Here is an 18,217-nt window from a genome sequence, read left to right as displayed (position 1 = left end):
CCAGCTGGTTCCCTGAAGACTTTAGAGAGTGGATCCCAGTGGTAGGAGGCAAATGTTTGTGAACGAGGGTGAAAATTTGGGGTGTTTACAAGGGGATGTTCTAGCTGGGCTCTGTCCATGGGCTTGGCTGGGGCCTAATCTTGTGAAGATTGGCAACACGTCCTGCCATGAGAGGCCACTAATTTGCACACCTTACCAATGTAGGCAACCAAGCCCCCTTGAAGGTTTTTCGGTCCAGCTGCAATAGGTAGTCCTTGAGGGGCAGGATTAGAGACATGTTCACCTCTCTCGTTGGCGCCAATGAAGTCCCTCAACCGTTGTCTCAATATCCTCAAAAGTTTCGTACTTGAAGAGCCACAGTTGCACCGTCCTCCCGCCTGTTCTATTCCACCATACTTTATGTGCACCTTAGGACAGGGCAATGTCATTCACAGATTTGGCTTGTGTGAACGCAACACCTTCCTTGGTCATATCCGCGTAGCTTCTGCAAGGTACAGGGGCATGTTCATCCCGTACCTGAGCTGCAAGTTGTACAGTGATCCACCTATGCACCAGAGATACCCACCGGCGGAACTTCGGAGGACCATGGTTTGCGGACGCACCCCAGCATTGAGTTCCCACCTTGCACCGTCTCTCACTCTCTCACTTAACCTCATCTCTCCCAGAGAAGCCAAACCGTCGTGAACAATCACTTGATAACCACCCAAAAAAGAAACAAAACCCAAAAGAACACAATTACTCACAAATTTCAATAGCACCGAACAAACCAGATCACAAATCCTCAAGATTGGAATCTCAAGTTCTGAAGGATAGGAGAGGACACATACCTCAACCGTTCTAACGTTCTTGGGTGCAACTCGTTTTCACTTTAATTTCACTCATCTTGATCAATGCAGCAACGAATTTCTTTCTCCAGATTGAGCGATGGTTGGCCTGATACGGTATGTAGTCACAGGTTGTCTTAATCTCTCAGCGGAGAAGCTCCTCAGCTGACGGAAAACGTTCCCCCTTGAGCTCTCCCCAAAACCCAAGGGATGAAAGAAAGACCTTATGGAGCGGATGCCTTATCGCGGTGAACTATTCATTTACCAGCCATAGTCAATTTAATCTTTAAATCTTGTGACAGACACTAGGCAGCAATACAGAGTTAGCTAGCATCTGTTGTCAAAACGACCTCAAAACACGCAAATACTTTGGTAGGACCAGCGGAGAAAGATATGGCTCCCTCAGTGTGTCGAAAGCTTGACAGCTCCTTAACGTCAACTTACCTACTATTTTAGTTCATGAGTTTCCTCTCGCTAATTGAAGGCTGCCTTACCTTACAGTGAACCATGCCATCTCCGGCACCAAAAAACAGAGAAGGAACATGCGTCCAACTTGAAAATAAACACGATGAAGTTGAACCTTGGCTCCCAGGGGGCAGAAGCAAACGGCTTGGGGCTATGGAAATGATGTCCAGCAGGCCCGCCTTATATATGCTGTTAGCTCGGGGGCCTATGCACAGAAAGAAAAAAAAAAGTGGGTTCACACCATCGTCACAGGGCCCTGAAGGAAAAGGCGACCCCAGGCAGGCAATGAACCACATCTGTGTAGAGTTCTTTGTCCTTACAGCCATACGCATCAAACATGTTGATCATATTCCCACATTGACAAGACCAACAGATGGAGAGCCTTTATACCATTTCTTAAAGAAAACGGGAACTGCAAAAATGTAAAGGTTGAAGCTGAATAGGCTGACAGGCATAAGAAGCACCACGAGAAGGAAAACAGAGGACGTTTAAGACAGTCTAGAGACTTGACAAAAGTACAGAATGAATCCGTTTTAAAAATGTGGGGCAAATCCAAACTCCTATTTACTGAATCATTCTTCTGCAGAGCTACAGCACTTTAATCCACGCTCAGGTCTAGAATCAGAAGTGATTTAAGAAAATACAGAAAGAATCCAAATCCATTAAATTGTGGGGCAAAACCCAAACTCCTATCTACTTGATCATTCTTCTGCAGCACTTGCGGCACTTAGATCCACGCTCAGGTCAAGAACCTGCACAGTACACGACCTTTAGAATGGTCTAATAATGCTGCTATAAGTGGATGGAAAAACTGAAACTTGCTAATACCTTTCCCGTTATTATTGTATAAAGCGCAAGCACATCCTGGACTGTTGATTCGAAGTGAGTGGTTGCATCATAGCTCTGCAAGAATATGGCGCCTTTTAGTATACAAATGAAAATCAGCGAGCAACTTGTTTTCCCATGCAAAAGCAAAGATTTATTGAACAAAACACTTACAGTTGATATGAAACAATTATCGAGAGAGGGTTCATTGACAGGTTCAAATCTGTCATAGACATCAAAGAATATCTCGTCGACTGGGCCAAGAATATCGATTCCTGGCTTAAGCTCTACCTCAGGCCTATCAGTTTCTGCTTCTGTTGACACAAATGCGATGAATTTTCCTTTCGGAGCAACATTATGTGAATAAGAACAGCAGAAGAGGTACCTACACCCATAGGAGTTGCATCACAATCAAATCTCATTGCCAGTAGCAATTTAGGCAATTAAACAGGCCAATCAGTCAACCAGTCTGGTTGCATAACCAACTCATATTCAGGGTAACGTGGCTTTCTTGCCTTTTCACAATGTCCTAAAAGAATCAAGTGCTAAAGGTTCAAGAAATCTCCTTAAGAACCATAGATTCTACCGATAGTGGTCTGTCTTAGTGTGCTACATGAACTCGGATGAGCTGGCATGACCAATTTGAGAGACTGCAACAGAGGAGGACCACCATGTGTGGCCTCTAAACTTAGCGCCAAGTTGCATAGCTGGTACAGATGAGCCCTGAGTAATTGCACTGGCTCAGGCAATTTAACTATAGTTGCCAACTCAAGCAACAGATTTGACATGATCCCTTTCTCAAGTCTACAAGCTTTACATGTAATCAATGTGGCAAATCAATGCCCATAAAAAAGGAAAACGGAAGAAAAAGCATATCAAATAACTTTTTAAGAGATGCAATGTGATGTCAGAGCACTATGATCATATAAAATCCTTGTGGCAGTCTGACGTATAAGCTCACAGCACCCCACAAACTCTTTGGAGAACCAGTCAGGTTATCACCTCTTTCCCAAAGAACAAGCCAATGCCAAGATTATTAAATTCAACTACCTGTTTCTTCTTAATATATTTCAATGCATACTTAAGGTATAAAATCAATTTTCAGTCCTTAATGATAAAAATAAATCATCTATCTTATTTTGTTAATGAAATAAACGTTGAAGACACTTTATTTGACCAAGCCATGCCTGCCTACTTGAATGATTTTAGGATGTGTGTCTTTGTGACAAAGATTAAACTTGAGGTTAAATGTAACAACAGAAAGGTTGTGTGGTTTATTGAATTACCAAATTCTTTAGTTGGGAGGAATACCAAAGTTACAATTCATTGATACACCTTTTTGTAAAAATGCAACTAGATACCAAAATGGAGAAACTTTTGGGTTAGGTGAAAATCATTTCAGTAAGGCTTTGAGCAGAAAACCACGCTCATGACTTGGCATCTGGGTGTACTCACACAATTTTCTGTTCCTAGTCTGCCCCAGGGTAATGGGGTCTTTGGGCCATAGCAACCACAGCCCATAACACGCAGCTAGTAAAACTGGTAAGCTGAAAATGAGGCATGTACACCTATAAATTATGACATCCATGCCTCTTAAGCTTGGCAACTTCTAAGACATCTGGTGTATTCCCCACCTGAAGGCAAAAACCTTTTATAACCATAACAAAAGCAAGTCCGTGGAACTGAATGTGATCATACAGAGGCAGCTAAAAGAGATGGAAAACTCACATGTCTGATTTGCGTCCAAGTTGTTTCTGAGGAAGAATAACCTGCACTGAGTGGGAATCATTGGTGTTTGGGATGGGATGACTCATGATACAAATAGCTCGGGCAACTTTTCCAACCTTCCTAACCTGATCAAACAATTGATGCCCATCTTGTTAACTTTTGAACAAATAGATATTATCACAAGCGTCTGAGCCAAGAAAATATGTATCAGATGCAAAAACAACAAAAGAATAAGAAACAATAAAATAAAAGTAAAGGAAAAAACTAGTGGATATCCATTATTGTTGGTAAAATACAACATGGAGATTTCACTGTCCTATGATAAATAACTGGACATGCGATGGAGAAAATGGAAATGAGAGAATTCCCCAGAGATGATTAACCCTTTGTAGTTTGTATCGCACCAAAAATGCACATCATCACCTTTCAATGGTTTAAGATTAAAGCAGCAGGAGGGCTTTTCTTTTCAAGGGCTGACAAATACTTGTTCTCTCTCTTGTCCCTCTTGAGGAGGCACCTTAACTTTCATAAGATACTTCAATAGGGTAAAATAGGATGAAAATTGCATATGCTCTGATAACTCCTTGTATTTTTGTCTTCAATCATCTCAGTGACAAAGAGAGACATTTTCAGACAGTCTGCCATTGATCTCAAGCTAAAGAATGTGAATGTTAACCCTTTTGCAATCTTGTCTTTCATTCCTGGAGTTGCTGCAGGGAGATGAAAAAATGGATGATATTTGTCCTATAGATAGGATCATTTTTAGTCTACCTTTTCCAGTCCAAGGAAACATACTTTTAGTATTGGCAAGGAAAGTCCCACGACTAAGATACAGTGAGGCAAACCTCCTACAAAGCAAACAAGGAATCTACAGCTTTCCAAACAATGGTTACTGACTTACTGCAAGCTCTTATGATTCTTGGAAGCTTGCTTCCAGGCAAGTTACATCAGAAACTGAAAGCTAGGCAGTTCTGAAGCTTAGATGCCATGTGATGGCATGCACCCTTCCAAGAACATGTGAATCCCGTAGCGGATCAATTCAAATGTTGACTTTTGGTAATAGACTCTTTTGATTCTTCAGTAAACACCGGTTCTTTGATCAAGTTTTTAATGACTTTATTGTCTTATCATTCCAGCATTTTGGACATGAAGTCGCATATAGTTGTCATGAATACCAAACACGGGACTTGCTATTCCATTAATAGGCAAGAATCAAGGATTTGTTGTTCCTATAGGAAGGGAATCATAATTGCCCTATCGTAATTGGGTTTCAACTAAATGATCATTGTTCTTTGTATTTCTTTGCAATATAAAAGGGCGTCTTTGTTTCTATAAAACTCAAGTTTTTTAGGTAATTTTCTTCCATTCTATGAAATGTAAACCATTTTGTATGCATTTGACACAGTAGATTTTTACACCACAGTCCACTTATAATTTGCTACTTCTAATGGTATTAGCTTTTCGCATGGATTTAAGATGTTTATTGTGGTCTGTTCTTCGTATCTAATAGACATATAATAAAAATTACAATTGTATAGTCATAAATAAAGTATCAACCTGTATTCTATGTTTTTATAGACAAAGAGTTAGATAACTTAAGATGCAATGATGGTAGGAGCTGTTAGTGCAAGTCACCATGTGTTGGGAACTTGGGATGTTGCAAGTTCAAAACCCAATGGTATGTTGTGTAACTGGTGGGAGTCTGCCTAAGATGCAATGGGAATATATCATAGAGCATAATAATCTTAATCTTTACATAATATGAAAGACTTCATATTCACTTTTAGATTTCCAAGAAACTTCCTGGTTTCTGCTTCACATATTAACTAAGAATCCTTGCTTCTTGATTATGCTTTCCAAATGACTTCCTGATTCTACTTCACTTTCTGGCTATGTCACATAGGTGCGGGTGCGGATGCGGCGATGCGGCACTTTAAAAAAACTTTGGTGCGGGAGTGCAGGAAGGGTATATATATAATTTTTAACAATTTTAAGTTAACAATGCATGTATGTATGCATTTATGTATTTATATATATAATATAGATAAAACTGGACTTGGTTAGGGTTAACTGAATTTACTTTTAGACAGAAATGGACCTCAGTGTGGTTGACTTCACCTAACACAAAGGAAGCCGTGTCCAAGTGTCGCACCCGCATGGGTGCGGGTGCGGTGCCTTGTTAGAAGAAACCGTGTTACATAGCTTTCTGGTAACCATGCTCTAAAGAATGTTCCTTAACATCTCAAAGTTGTCCAATGGAGTTTTAGCACCCTCACAGGTAATTACCAATGGCTGAGAATTATTCACTATCTTTATTCTTGGGATCAAATAGGCAGACTGGAAATTCTTGTATCCTTGTGAATATGAAAAAAATAAGTAGAAAAGATATTCAAGTCTCATCTGGAAACATCACTCTTCTTATTCTAAGGAACATTCTTTTGAAAACTCTACCAATTTCAGTCCAAGGTGTAAAAGGGAATCATCTATTGAACCCTCTCATCCATGTTCTGTGGGAAATCTGTTCCTGTAGTGTTTTAACAAGAAGAAGAGGAAGATAGAAAATAGAAGAGAAAGAAAGATGTGGCAGCAAAGATGTCCCAATAGAGGTTGGGCATCTTCCTATTCCGTTTTATATATATTTCAGTATAGCAAAATAAACCTGTTAACAATACATGACAGAGTTATAACTCCCAATATAACTTGAATTATGATATTACCCCCATACAAAGAATAGAATGAAATAACGTAAAATACAACACTCCCCCTCAAACTGTGCATTGGTGAGAACCATAGACAATTTGCCTTCCAAATTCCAGTGGCATATGACATAATGGTTTCGTAAATAAACCTGCAACTTGGTGCTCATTGGAAACAAAAATAGGGTGTATATGCTTATCTTCCACCTTTTCCCTGACAAAATGTTGATCAATCTCAACATATTTCATCTTCCCATGTACTAGATTTGTGGAGATGTCAATAGTGCTTCTATTGTGACAGAACAAAAGTAACTCATTTATTTTCTGATGTAGTGCTATAAAAAGGTGACGAATCCACAACTAACATAAAATACAACACTCCTTAGCACTCCACCTCGAACTGTGCATTGGTGAGAACCATAGACAATTTGCCTTTCAAATTCCAGTGGTGTATGATAATGGCTTCATAAATAAAACTGCAACTTGGTGCTCATTGTAAACAAAAATAGGGTGTATTGCTTATCTTCCACCTTTTCCCTGACAAAATGTTGATCAATCTCAGCATACTTCGTCTTACCATGTAATAGATTTGCAGAGATGTCAATAGGGATTCTATTGTGACAGAACAAAAGTAACTCATTTATTTTCTGATGTAGTGCTATAAGGTGATGAATCCACGATACTTCGGCTTTAGTACTCAATGTAGCTATTGTTCTTTGTTTTCTACTAGACCATGAAGCTGATCTTGTACACTTATCTCCAGCCCAATCAACATCTTAATAAGCCATGATTACAATAGAGACATCTATCTGTGAATTATGCTCCTGTAAATCAAATCATCTGAAATTGTCTCCTTAATGTACTGCAATATTTTTTTAAATGCATCCATATGACTTTTCCTCGCAACTAGGAAACTTGATTTACCATATAGTCTAAATCAGGCGTAGTAAAGGTAATATATGTTGAAAAGGAAGGTCATGTCTGTCCAAATCATGTTAACCAGGTTCTACCAGTCCATGTGAGTTGACTGTTTTGTATGTTTCTTTTTAAGGGCATTTTTGTCATGTTTTATTGTAACATCACTGAATATATGGAAGGATTGAGGGGGCGATGGTGAAGCCTCTTCTTTTTCCTTATTTCTTCTTCCCCCTCTTCTTTCTCTCCTCTATTTATCTCTTGCTGCAGGTACACACGTAAGATATTCAAAATGTAGAAACCATCTGAAATTGTCTCCTTAAAGTACTGCAATATTTTTTAAATGCATCCATATGACTTTTCCTCGCAACTAGGAAACTTGATTTACCATATAGTCTAAATCAGGCCTAGTAAAGGTAATATATGCTGAAAAGGAAGGTCATTTCTGTCCAAATCATGTTAACCAGGTTTGACCAGTCCATGTGGGTTGACTGTTTTGTATGTTTCTTTTTAAGGGCATTTTTGTCATGTTTTATTGTAACATCACTGAATATATGGAAGGATTGAGGGGGCGATGGTGAAGCCTCTTCTTTTTCCTCTTCTTTCTCTCCTCTGTTTCTCTCTTGCTACTGGATTAATCTTGCTGCAGGTACACACGTAAGATATTCAAGATGTAGACACCTGGTTTGAACATGGTATCAAAGTCTAACCAGCTCTATGTTCAAAAATCAAACTTTAAAACAATTTGGTGATTGCCGTCAAGCACTCAACTTATGCAATGATGGTACTGTTTGGGTCTTATTGCAGTTGCTTGATGATGATTTTTGTAATATCGTGTATTTTTCCGTGATCTTTAAAATCAAAAAATATAAAATTTTAATTATATATTTATTAAAATTTGATAAAATTGTGGGAAAATACGTAAAATATAAGTGACGTCATTTGGGCGTGGCCCAGAGCCCTCTGACATGAACTATTTGAGTTATTTATAATTTCAGCCATTTTCAGTTTTTAACCTTTAAATTCGAGCAAAATTCAGGTTAAATTCAGACGAAACTCATATGCAAAATTCAGGTACGCCCACTATTAGATCCATCCCGAAATGCAGATCGCGTTGGCAGCCTGTATTTCCGAAATCAGATTATAGTTGGCCCGAAAAATGCATTTTTCAAAAATGACCGACCTCTATTTTTGACATTTTCTGGATTCAATCGATCTGAATCCACTCTGTTTGATTTAAGTTAATATGGATCTGGACCCAGACTAAGATCCATATTGACTAGGATATGATCCAAGTGGAATCCATGTGAATTTGGATATGAATTTGGATCTTGGATCTAGGTCTAGATCTAAAATTCATCCATGGCCATTTTAAAACTTTAAAATCAACCTTTAAATTAAAATAGGTTGAGGTAGAATTCTACCTGGGGTAGAACTCTACCCCATAAGGCTTTCTAGAGGGGGGCGACACCCTCTGAAATATTCCTTTGGGATATTAATAAAATAATAAAATAATTAAAATAAATTTTTAATTAAAATATCTAGAAGATAGAGTAGAGTTCTACTCTAGAGGGGATGTCACCCTTATTCTAGAACCAATAAGGAAATATAAAAAGGGTTAGGATCTCCCTCTCTCTAGAATTCATATTCTAGAGAGAGAGGTAGAGAGAGTGTGTGGACTAGAGGTGAGAGAAAAATTGTGAAAACCGTGTAGAGAGAGAGAGAGAGAAATAAAGAAAGAAAGAAAATAAAGGAAAGGAAAGCAAAAAAAAATAATTTTTTCCATACATGCATCGATTTTTTTGAGTTTTTCCAATCTTTTATTCAAGGTACGAGTTTGTCTCTAAATTCTTACAGGCCAGGAATATGTATAAGTATTAGAGGGAAAAGGGAAATATGATTTCATATATGTATATATATATATATATATAATTACGAATTTATATATATATATATATTTATTTTTTTATGAATGACGATTTCTCTCATGCATCAAAAATCTGAAAATGTACATGTTTTCATGTTTCATGCATCTGAAAATATATAGGCATATACATATTCGGATTTGACGATTTTACATTAAGAAAATAGGGGCATGTTGATACATATACGTCGATTTTTCTTAATCATATATTGGAAAATATACATGTAGTTCAGGTTTTATTGATGCATTTAAAAATATATGCGTAGTTCAGTTTTGGTAATATTCTTGCTCATATATGCTGAATATATATATATATGGTTGTTCAGTTTCATCATCATGCATCTAAATACATATTTTGTCACAGATTTTGTCAAATTTGAAAGCATGCATCTGAATATGTTTTACTGTTTTAGATTTGTTAATTCGCATATACATGCATCTGAAAATATATTCTTTGAACCAAATTTACCTCAGTGCATAATTCTTGAATCAAATTTGTCGTGTTCTATATGTATACAGATTTGATATCAGATCTACCGCGTGTATATATATATATATATGCAGATTTGGTTCAGATCTGCCAATCACATGTTTATTTATTTTGGTCAGATCTGCCGAATCACATGTTTATTTATTTTGGTTCAAATCTGCCGAGTTACATGTGTAACTGTTTTGGTGCAGATCTGTCGAGTTTCATACTTATACATCAGAACATATTGCTTTGATTCAGATATGTCCAGCAGTATGCTCATGAATATGAATGTATTGTTTTGATTCATATTAGTCGAATTACATACTCATGCATCTGCATATAAATATATGCTTCAGTTTTAGAGAATTTTTACTCATGTATATGTGCAGTCAGCATGTTGTACACATTGGTACAGGTCTGGCCGACCCATGTACATGAGTATGATCATGTACATGGATCAGCCATGGTGTTGTGCAAGTGTGAATAGGTTTGGCCAACCCATGTACATGATTGAGAACATGTACATGGTGTGTTGCATACATGTGTGTCTTGGTCTGGCCGACCCATATACATGTTTGTGAACATGCACCGGAGATATATATTTTTCATCTTACCCGACCCATGTACATGATTTTGATCATGTACATGGATCAACCCCAACTGTTATCATGTTAATTGGACCAGCAGAGATAAAAATTTCTGCATAGTTGATTGAGTATATGAAGTTGGTCATGTACATGTTTAAGATTGAAATATGTAATCTTTTGAGATGATACATAAACCTGATCCCGATTTAATCCGTTTGCAATTGTGCATATCATACTCATGAAACTGAAATTTATTTGATGTTTGCATGATTGTAATCATATGCATGTTTTGTTGTTATGTATAAAATTGATCATGAACGGTGTGTTCTACAATCATCTATTTGCACAAGTATGTGCTTGGCTTAGTGTGCATTCATATTTTTTGTTTTGAATGTGCATTGTGAACATGTTTAGAAACATTGTGTGTGTTGCATATTCACTGAAATTTTGCAAAGATGCATAAATTACTTTTGAGATGGGTTGGTGGTCAGATATGAACCACTGCAGGTCGTATAGGCCAGGAACATGTGTTGCTCCAATTGTTGTTGATTTTATTTGTGCATTGCAAAATTTATTTATAGAAATTATTGGTTTTTTAAAGTTAATTAGATTGTAAGTTGTGAGGGCCAAGGTCTAAAATTGGTTTTGCATGTTCATTTGCAAAACGATTTTTGTTTAAAGAACTTAAAATTTATTTGAAATAGTAAAAAAGACCAAACAGTGTAATTAATTTCTTCCTTGATGTCCCTTCTACAGTGTGAGAATCTTAGATGGCGGTAATGGGGTGTAAACACCCTAAATTTTTCAGGTTCATTTCGGATATCTCATTTCACAGATGCCAAATTCCCTGCACGGTAGTGTCGAGTCTCACCCTTAGGTTTATCCCAGTCTAGAGACCAGTTTACCCCGTTGTGCATAATAAAATTACCATTTTGCCATCGAGTCACCCTTAGCCCTTTTGTATGTCTGTCATAACCAACCATATTCTAAGTTTAGAAGAGTTAGAATGTCAGTCATTTCTAGCTCTACTGTTCATTCAAGCTAAATTTAGTTCATTTCAAACGAAATAAGCTCATTTTTAGCTTGAATCTTAACCAAACTATCCCCGAGTCAGTCAAATCCAGTAGATCCTATCCCCAGGAGTTTGATCTAAGTTCATCAATAGTTTGAATGGTCCAGTTTCAGTTCAAAGTCACTTTTCACACACTCAGACCTTCATTTTTAGCTCATTTTAGCTCATTTGATCTCGATTCATTCCAAATTGAGCTAACTCCAATCGGTTGAGCTAGTGTTCTAGCTCCGAATTTAGTTCACCTGAGTATAACTGACTTCTAATTCAGTTCATTTTTAACCCATCTAGTTCAAATTAGTTCAGACCAATTTTGTACCGTGTTTCTACCCGTGCAAGGCGAAAAGCAAAAAATAAAAATTTCTTCAGAACATCGTTTCTAACAATTTTTTAACTGAGACAAGTCCCAAATTCGGACTCGAATCAATTCTTTCATCTGATATTTCATCAATATCCGAGATCCAATCCATTTCAACATGAATAGTGGATCCAATGCTAGATCTGGTGTCCAATTCTCATCTCGGACCTAGATTTTTCATCTGATGCATTCAGAAATCCATATCCAGAGTCCAAATTATTCATTTAACCTGGAATATCCCATCGGATATCCAAGATCCAATTAATCATTTCGGATCCATTTCAGTCTGGATCCACCTTCTGATCCGTTCAGAAGGTTAATTGAATCAATTTCTGAACTCAAATTCACCTAACATCTGAGATCCAATTTACACTTCTTGGATTCCGATCCAGATCCAAGATTCAATTCCATTCTCTGAACTGGATCCAAGATCCAAAATCAAAATCCCAATTTTCGTTATGAATTTAGGGTTTTTCCATTTTCAACTCTTCAAAAATCCATATTCAAGGTTCGATTCCCATTTTTCAAACCAATTTCCTTCAAATCGAGATTCAGATCCAATCTTTTTCACTTCGGATCCTGGTCCTTTTCAAGATTTAATTTTTATTGTAATTTCAAAAGCAATCCTTAAATTTCAAATTCAAATCCATCATTTTGCAAAAATCTTTTGAAAAATACCCTGGATCCAGTTCATAATTCAATTTGGATTTCGAAATATCAAAATGGATCCAGATTTAGTTTCAAAATCCAATTTTTATTCAAAATCAATTTAGGGATTTCAAATTCAAAATCAAGATCCAATTTTTATCCCCAATTTCAAAAATAATCTTTGAATTTCAAAATCCAAATTCAATATTTTTGCAAAAAATTCTCAAAATTCAATCTGGATCCGGTTTTTACCCAATTTGGATTTCGTAAATCAAAATTGGATCTTTGAATCCAATTATTTCCAAATTTCCCTTTTTTTATATTTCTCATATTTTATTTCAATTTTCATCTTGATTTTAAAATCAAAAATCAAAAATCAAAAATGCATTTTCAAAGAAGGCCACTTGGTATTTTCGAAAATCAAAATCATTTTGAATATACCTTTGAAAACCCTTTTGCTTTTTAAAACCCACATGAGCATCACTTGCAAGGTGGTGTCATATGTCAAAATTTCAATAAAATGCCCTCTTTGCCCATCTACAAAACTAAAAAATGATATACATGGGCACCCTCTTGCAAAAGGGTGCCATGCAGAGTTACCGAAAGCGCCTAGGTAAAAGGGGAAGCGCGCTTCGGAAGCGCGAAACGTCGCACTTCCGAAGCGTGAGGGGAAGCATCCCCCTTTTTGGGAAGCACGCCTCCCTTTTATGGGAAGCACGCTTCCCCCTCGCTTCCCCATTTTTTCATTTTTTTCGCTTCCCCCTCGCTTCTAGTTCACTTCCGAGATGGTTCATAATTTTCTTCTAAGTGGTCCCACGCTTCCCCGCTTCATAAATTTTTGAAAGTGCCTCGCTTCCCGCTTCCTCGACTGGTAACTCTGGTGTCATGTGTCAAGATTTTTTACAAAGGGCATTTTTGCCCATTTAATAAACTAGAGAATACCCACATGTGGAGGGGTTGGGGCCAACCCCTCCCCATGTGAGCCTCTTGCCACATCAGCCCTAGGGCTTAAAAATATCTTGAATATGCTTTGCCCATAATGCCCCCATTTGGCATTATAAAAAGCCCCCATGGGGGGGCGAGTTTTTCAAGAAGAACTACCCTTCCCTCTCCTTGCATTTCCAATTCTTTTGGTGGTTGAAGTGAAGAAGAAGAAAGAAGTTCCTCCAACCCAAGGTAGGCCTCTCTCTCTCCTCTTTTCTAATTCTTCTTTTTCTTTTTAGTTTTTTTTTCAATTTCTCTAAAAATTGCCCCCCTCTTCTCTTCCTTTTCTTGCAATTTTCTTTCAATATCATGAAATATCAATGTAGATTGGAATTATTTCTGTAGAAATCTTGCTTTTATGTCTTTTGATCCATTCAAATTGCTATTTACTTTGTGTATTTTCATTTTAGCGATTTAGCATTGGGATTTGATCTTCAATAGATCAAATCTCACAATAAATAGGAAAAATTGATTTCAATTTATTCTTCAATGCCTTCAATTTCATTTTTAGATGATTTAATTCTGTTTTTGCATCATTTTTATCATCATCCATGATTTGAAATGATAGATCTCATGTTTGATCCTTGGATCAATTCATTAACGAGTTTTTATTCCACTCAATCATGTTTAGATGATATTTTTTATTCTGGTCCGTTTTTTATTTCGTCATTTCGCATATAATTAGGCCTCATTTTGATCTAATTTTTTTACTGCATCTTCATTTATGTGTTTTCGGGATCCCCACCAAAAACCAGATCATTCTGAGTTGGTTTAATCCCTCAAAAAAATTGGGATTCAGGCCCTGTCATTTAACATCGTCCGGATTTGACCCAAAATTGGACCAATTGGTTGGAGTGATTTCTCCCTAACCAGAGATGATTTTTCAAATTTGTAAAAAGAGATGTCTCCAGCATTGAGTCTAATTTGTTCATGTCAATTTTCATCAATTTTTGTGATGTTTTCATGCCCGATTTTTGTTGAAAACCGCAACCCTGTTATACTGTCACTTTTATGGTTTGGTTTTTAACACGTTTTGTCAGAGTCATATCTCCCTAATGGGAGATCATTTCTGAGATCTCTAAAAAGGCTTTTCTTCATCTGAATGTCTATTTCATCTCTGTAAATTTTCAGCCATTTCTATAAAAGATTTGTATTTCTTTTACATTTTAAGTCGAGACCCTATCTGTTTGAAATCTCAGGCATTGCTCAGAACCAGGATCGACTTGTTGCATTTATGTCTCCCCAATGAAAGATCATTTTCCAAATCTGTAAAAAGGAAATTCTTCCTTAGAATGTCTAGTTTATGCATGCTAATTTTCATAAATTTTTATCTCCTTTTCATTGGCCATTTAGATCAAAAACCAGAACCCTATCGATTTTTTTCACAGGTTTTGAACCAACTTATTTGGATTGGATCTCTCTAATGGAAGATCATTTTCTAGATTTATAAATTGGATATTTTTCCTCTGTATGTCTAGATCTCTGCAAATTTTCAGCAACTTTTATGGATTTTACATATTTGACTTTGATCGAAAATCAAAACCCTGTCATTTTGCCTCACTAAGCATTTATTAAATTTTATCTCAACTCGTGTAGATATGTTCATTCTAATGAAAAAACTTTTTCAAAATATGTAAAAAGGGTTTTTCTCTATTTTTTGTCTAGTTTATCCATGTTAAATTTCATAAACTTTCATGTTCATTTGATATTCCAAATCTGTTAAAAATCGGAACTGATTACAGAATTTCAATTTGTGTAACAGGTTCAATTCCTGAGATGGAACAATGACTTTCCGAAGTCACCATTTCCAAACCAGGATTGATTTTCCAATTCTGTAAATTGAAGATGTTTCATGGTTGAATTAAGCAACTTCTCCCACAAATTGGAAAGAAATTGAGTCGGTTTAAACCTTTGAAACACCAAAATTACAGAAACTTGTCTGCTAAAATCCAATTTCCTGATTTCAAAATTTATTCTTCAATGTTTCAATCATATCTCAAATTTTAAAAATGATTTTCAAGATCTGTAAATAGGAAATGTTTCCCTAATTCATAGATTCATTTTTAGCTCAATTTGAGTTGTTTAAGGCTTTCATTCATTCAAAATACTTGGTCTGTTTGCATATCTTGATTTTAAAAAATCTTGTTTTGATTGGATAAAAACCCCAAGGGTTTTTCTCTAATATTTTTCTACATTTTTTTATTCTAGAACATTTCTAAGGTTATTAGAAACCTTCACATCAAATTTTATAAATTTCTAACATATTTTGGATTTTTTCTTATTTTTTGGGGCATAAAAAGGCTAAATTTTGAATTTTTTTATTATTTTTTTATTATTTTTCAATAATTGAAAAAGATCCATAAATGCCTACATTCTAACATGTTTGCTCATTTTGCAGGATTTTTTTCTCTTTCTTTCTTTTCAATTATTGTAATTTATTCAAGGGTTATAATAATTGCATTAATGAGAATTTTTATTTTATACTTAGTTTAGAATAAATAAGCATATAGATTAATTTCATAATTGATTTGTTGAATTTTATTTTTCTTTATTTTTAATACACTATAGAAACACGAATGGCAAGTGCACCAATTAATAAAGGATAAATAAAACTAAGTAAAGTTTGTATTTACGGCCTTAGTCAGAATATGAATAATACTTAGTTATTATTTTTTTTTAAATAAAAATTTGACCTACACTTTTAGGTCATTATCAAAAATCAGCATTTCTTTCAAAATTAATTCTCTTTTCTTCCTTTATTTGAATTAAAATAAAGATTAATTCAAAATATATTTGTGGCCCTAATCATGAATATATTAAAAATTAATTTTGTTTTAATTCTATAAAGGCAGAAAATCTTTTTTTCTTTATTAGAATTTTAAATAAAGATTAATTTAAAGTATATTTGTGGCCCTAGTCATGAATATATGAAAATTAATCTTTTTTTATTCTATAAAGTATAGAATTTTTCTTAAAATTCAAATGATTTTTCAAAAAAATAGCATATTCATCATTTAAAATAGAATTGCATCATTTTTTTACTATTCAAGTTATTTTCAAATTTCCAAGTGATTTTCGAAATGATTTTCAAAAACAATTTTCATTTCAAAATTCAAAGTCATTTTCAATTTCTATTCTCAAATTCAAAGTTATTTTCCAAATTCATTTTCGAAATTCAAAACCATTTACGAATTCAAAGTATTTTAAAAAATCATTCTCAAGTTCCAAGTATTTTCAAATATTTTTCAATTTCTTTTCAAAACATTTTCTTAAATTCTATTTCAATTCCAAATATTAATTTCAATTTCCTATTCAAATTTCAATTTTTATTTCAATTTTAAAATATCAATTCTAACTTTCCATTTTCGAATTTCAACTTTGAATTTCATTTCAATTTCAATTTTCTATTTCTTTCAAATTCCAAATTTTGAATTTTATTTTCATTTCAAATTCAAATATCAATTTCAAATTTTCCATTTTCAAATTTCAATTCTTAATTTTGAATTTCATTTCAATTCTCAATTTTTATTCCAAATGGAATTTTGAATTTCATTTTGAATTTCCAATTCTAAATTTCAATTTCATTTCTAAAATTTCAATTTCAGTTTTTAGTTTTGAATTTCAGTTTTTAGTTTTCAATTTAATTTTCAAATTCAATTACATTTTCAATTTCAGATTTCAACTCTTCAATTTCAAATCAAAGTTCAATTTCAATTTCCAATTTCAAATCTAATTTTCATCTTCAATTTCAATTCTAAAATTCTAAATACAATTTCAAAATTCCAAGTTTGATTTCTGAATTCAATTCTAAATTCAAAAATCAAATCCAATTTCGATTTCCAATTTCAATCAATTCAAATTTCAAACTTCGAAACTTAATTTTGAATTCAATTTCAAAACCTTCAATTTCATTTTGTCATTTTAAAACTCTAATCTCCAATTCAACATTCCATTTCAAATTCCATTTCAAAATCGAATTCAATCTTCAAACTCAAAATCAAATCCAACTTCAAGTTTTCAATTCGAACTCAATTTCAATTTTCCAAATTCAAGTTCAAATTCTTCCATTTCCTAAAAGATATTTTTTTCAAATCCATTTCAAAATCACTTGGAAAGGTCAGATCGAAATCTTTTCAAAAGCATACATATTTTTCAAGTTCAAAATCATAATACAAGCATGATTCTCTGTGCATTTAGAACTTAGAATAATTTCCTAGACAAATTTAGGCAAAGTAAAGGCATAACATTTGATCCTTGGTTCAATTACCCCTGATAAAGGCGTCAGGAACGGTTGAACCTCGTACCGACGAGCGAACCCCATCTCTCCATTTTCCCGCATTTTCTAAAAACAGAGGCGAGTAATTTTTCAAAATCTTTTCAAAAGGTCAAGTGGACCTTGCGAGAGTTTTCTCTTTCTCTAAAAAGAAAAAGAAAATTTTTGCAATGATCACATGGGAGACTGTGAGAATACTAAAATTTCGTGTGTTATTGTACATCTTAACCCGATATGGTAATTCACCTCCCAACCACGATTTTAGAGAAATTCAGCCACTTTGCCTGAAGGTGGTGTTGTTTGAAATGAAATGGGGATCTTCGAAACACGAGCTTAGATTAACAAGGGTAAGTGTCAAGAATGACACTAAAGCATAACCCTTAAAAAGGGTATAACTGGAAAAAAAAAAAAAAATGTATTCTTTATTGATATGAAAAACCAATTGCTTA

At 34.8% G+C, this 18,217-nt stretch overlaps 1 protein-coding gene across 2 annotated transcripts in view; it reads right to left on the bottom strand.

The window, feature by feature from the left end:
• Window positions 1-1,795: 1,795 nt before the first annotated feature.
• Window positions 1,796-18,217, bottom strand: part of LOC149811928 (guanosine nucleotide diphosphate dissociation inhibitor 2) — a 65,652-nt gene continuing 49,230 nt past the window's right edge. For both annotated transcript variants that reach the window (XM_089993544.1, XM_089993545.1), the window contains exons 10-13: window positions 3,843-3,967; window positions 2,289-2,499; window positions 2,118-2,192; window positions 1,796-2,041 (exon numbers count right to left, since the gene is read on the bottom strand). In XM_089993544.1, the coding sequence (XP_089849670.1) occupies window positions 1,991-2,041; window positions 2,118-2,192; window positions 2,289-2,499; window positions 3,843-3,967 (462 nt within the window). In that variant the 3' untranslated portion in view covers window positions 1,796-1,990. The remainder of the gene's footprint in view (window positions 2,042-2,117; window positions 2,193-2,288; window positions 2,500-3,842; window positions 3,968-18,217) is intronic.

Source organism: Nuphar pumila, chromosome 17 (genome assembly GCF_984573655.1).
Source record: "Nuphar pumila chromosome 17, dmNupPumi1.hap1.1, whole genome shotgun sequence".
Taxonomy (NCBI): Eukaryota; Viridiplantae; Streptophyta; class Magnoliopsida; order Nymphaeales; family Nymphaeaceae; genus Nuphar; species Nuphar pumila.
The sequence above is the reverse complement of the archived record's forward strand: the minus strand, read 5'-3'. Positions and strand labels throughout refer to the sequence as shown.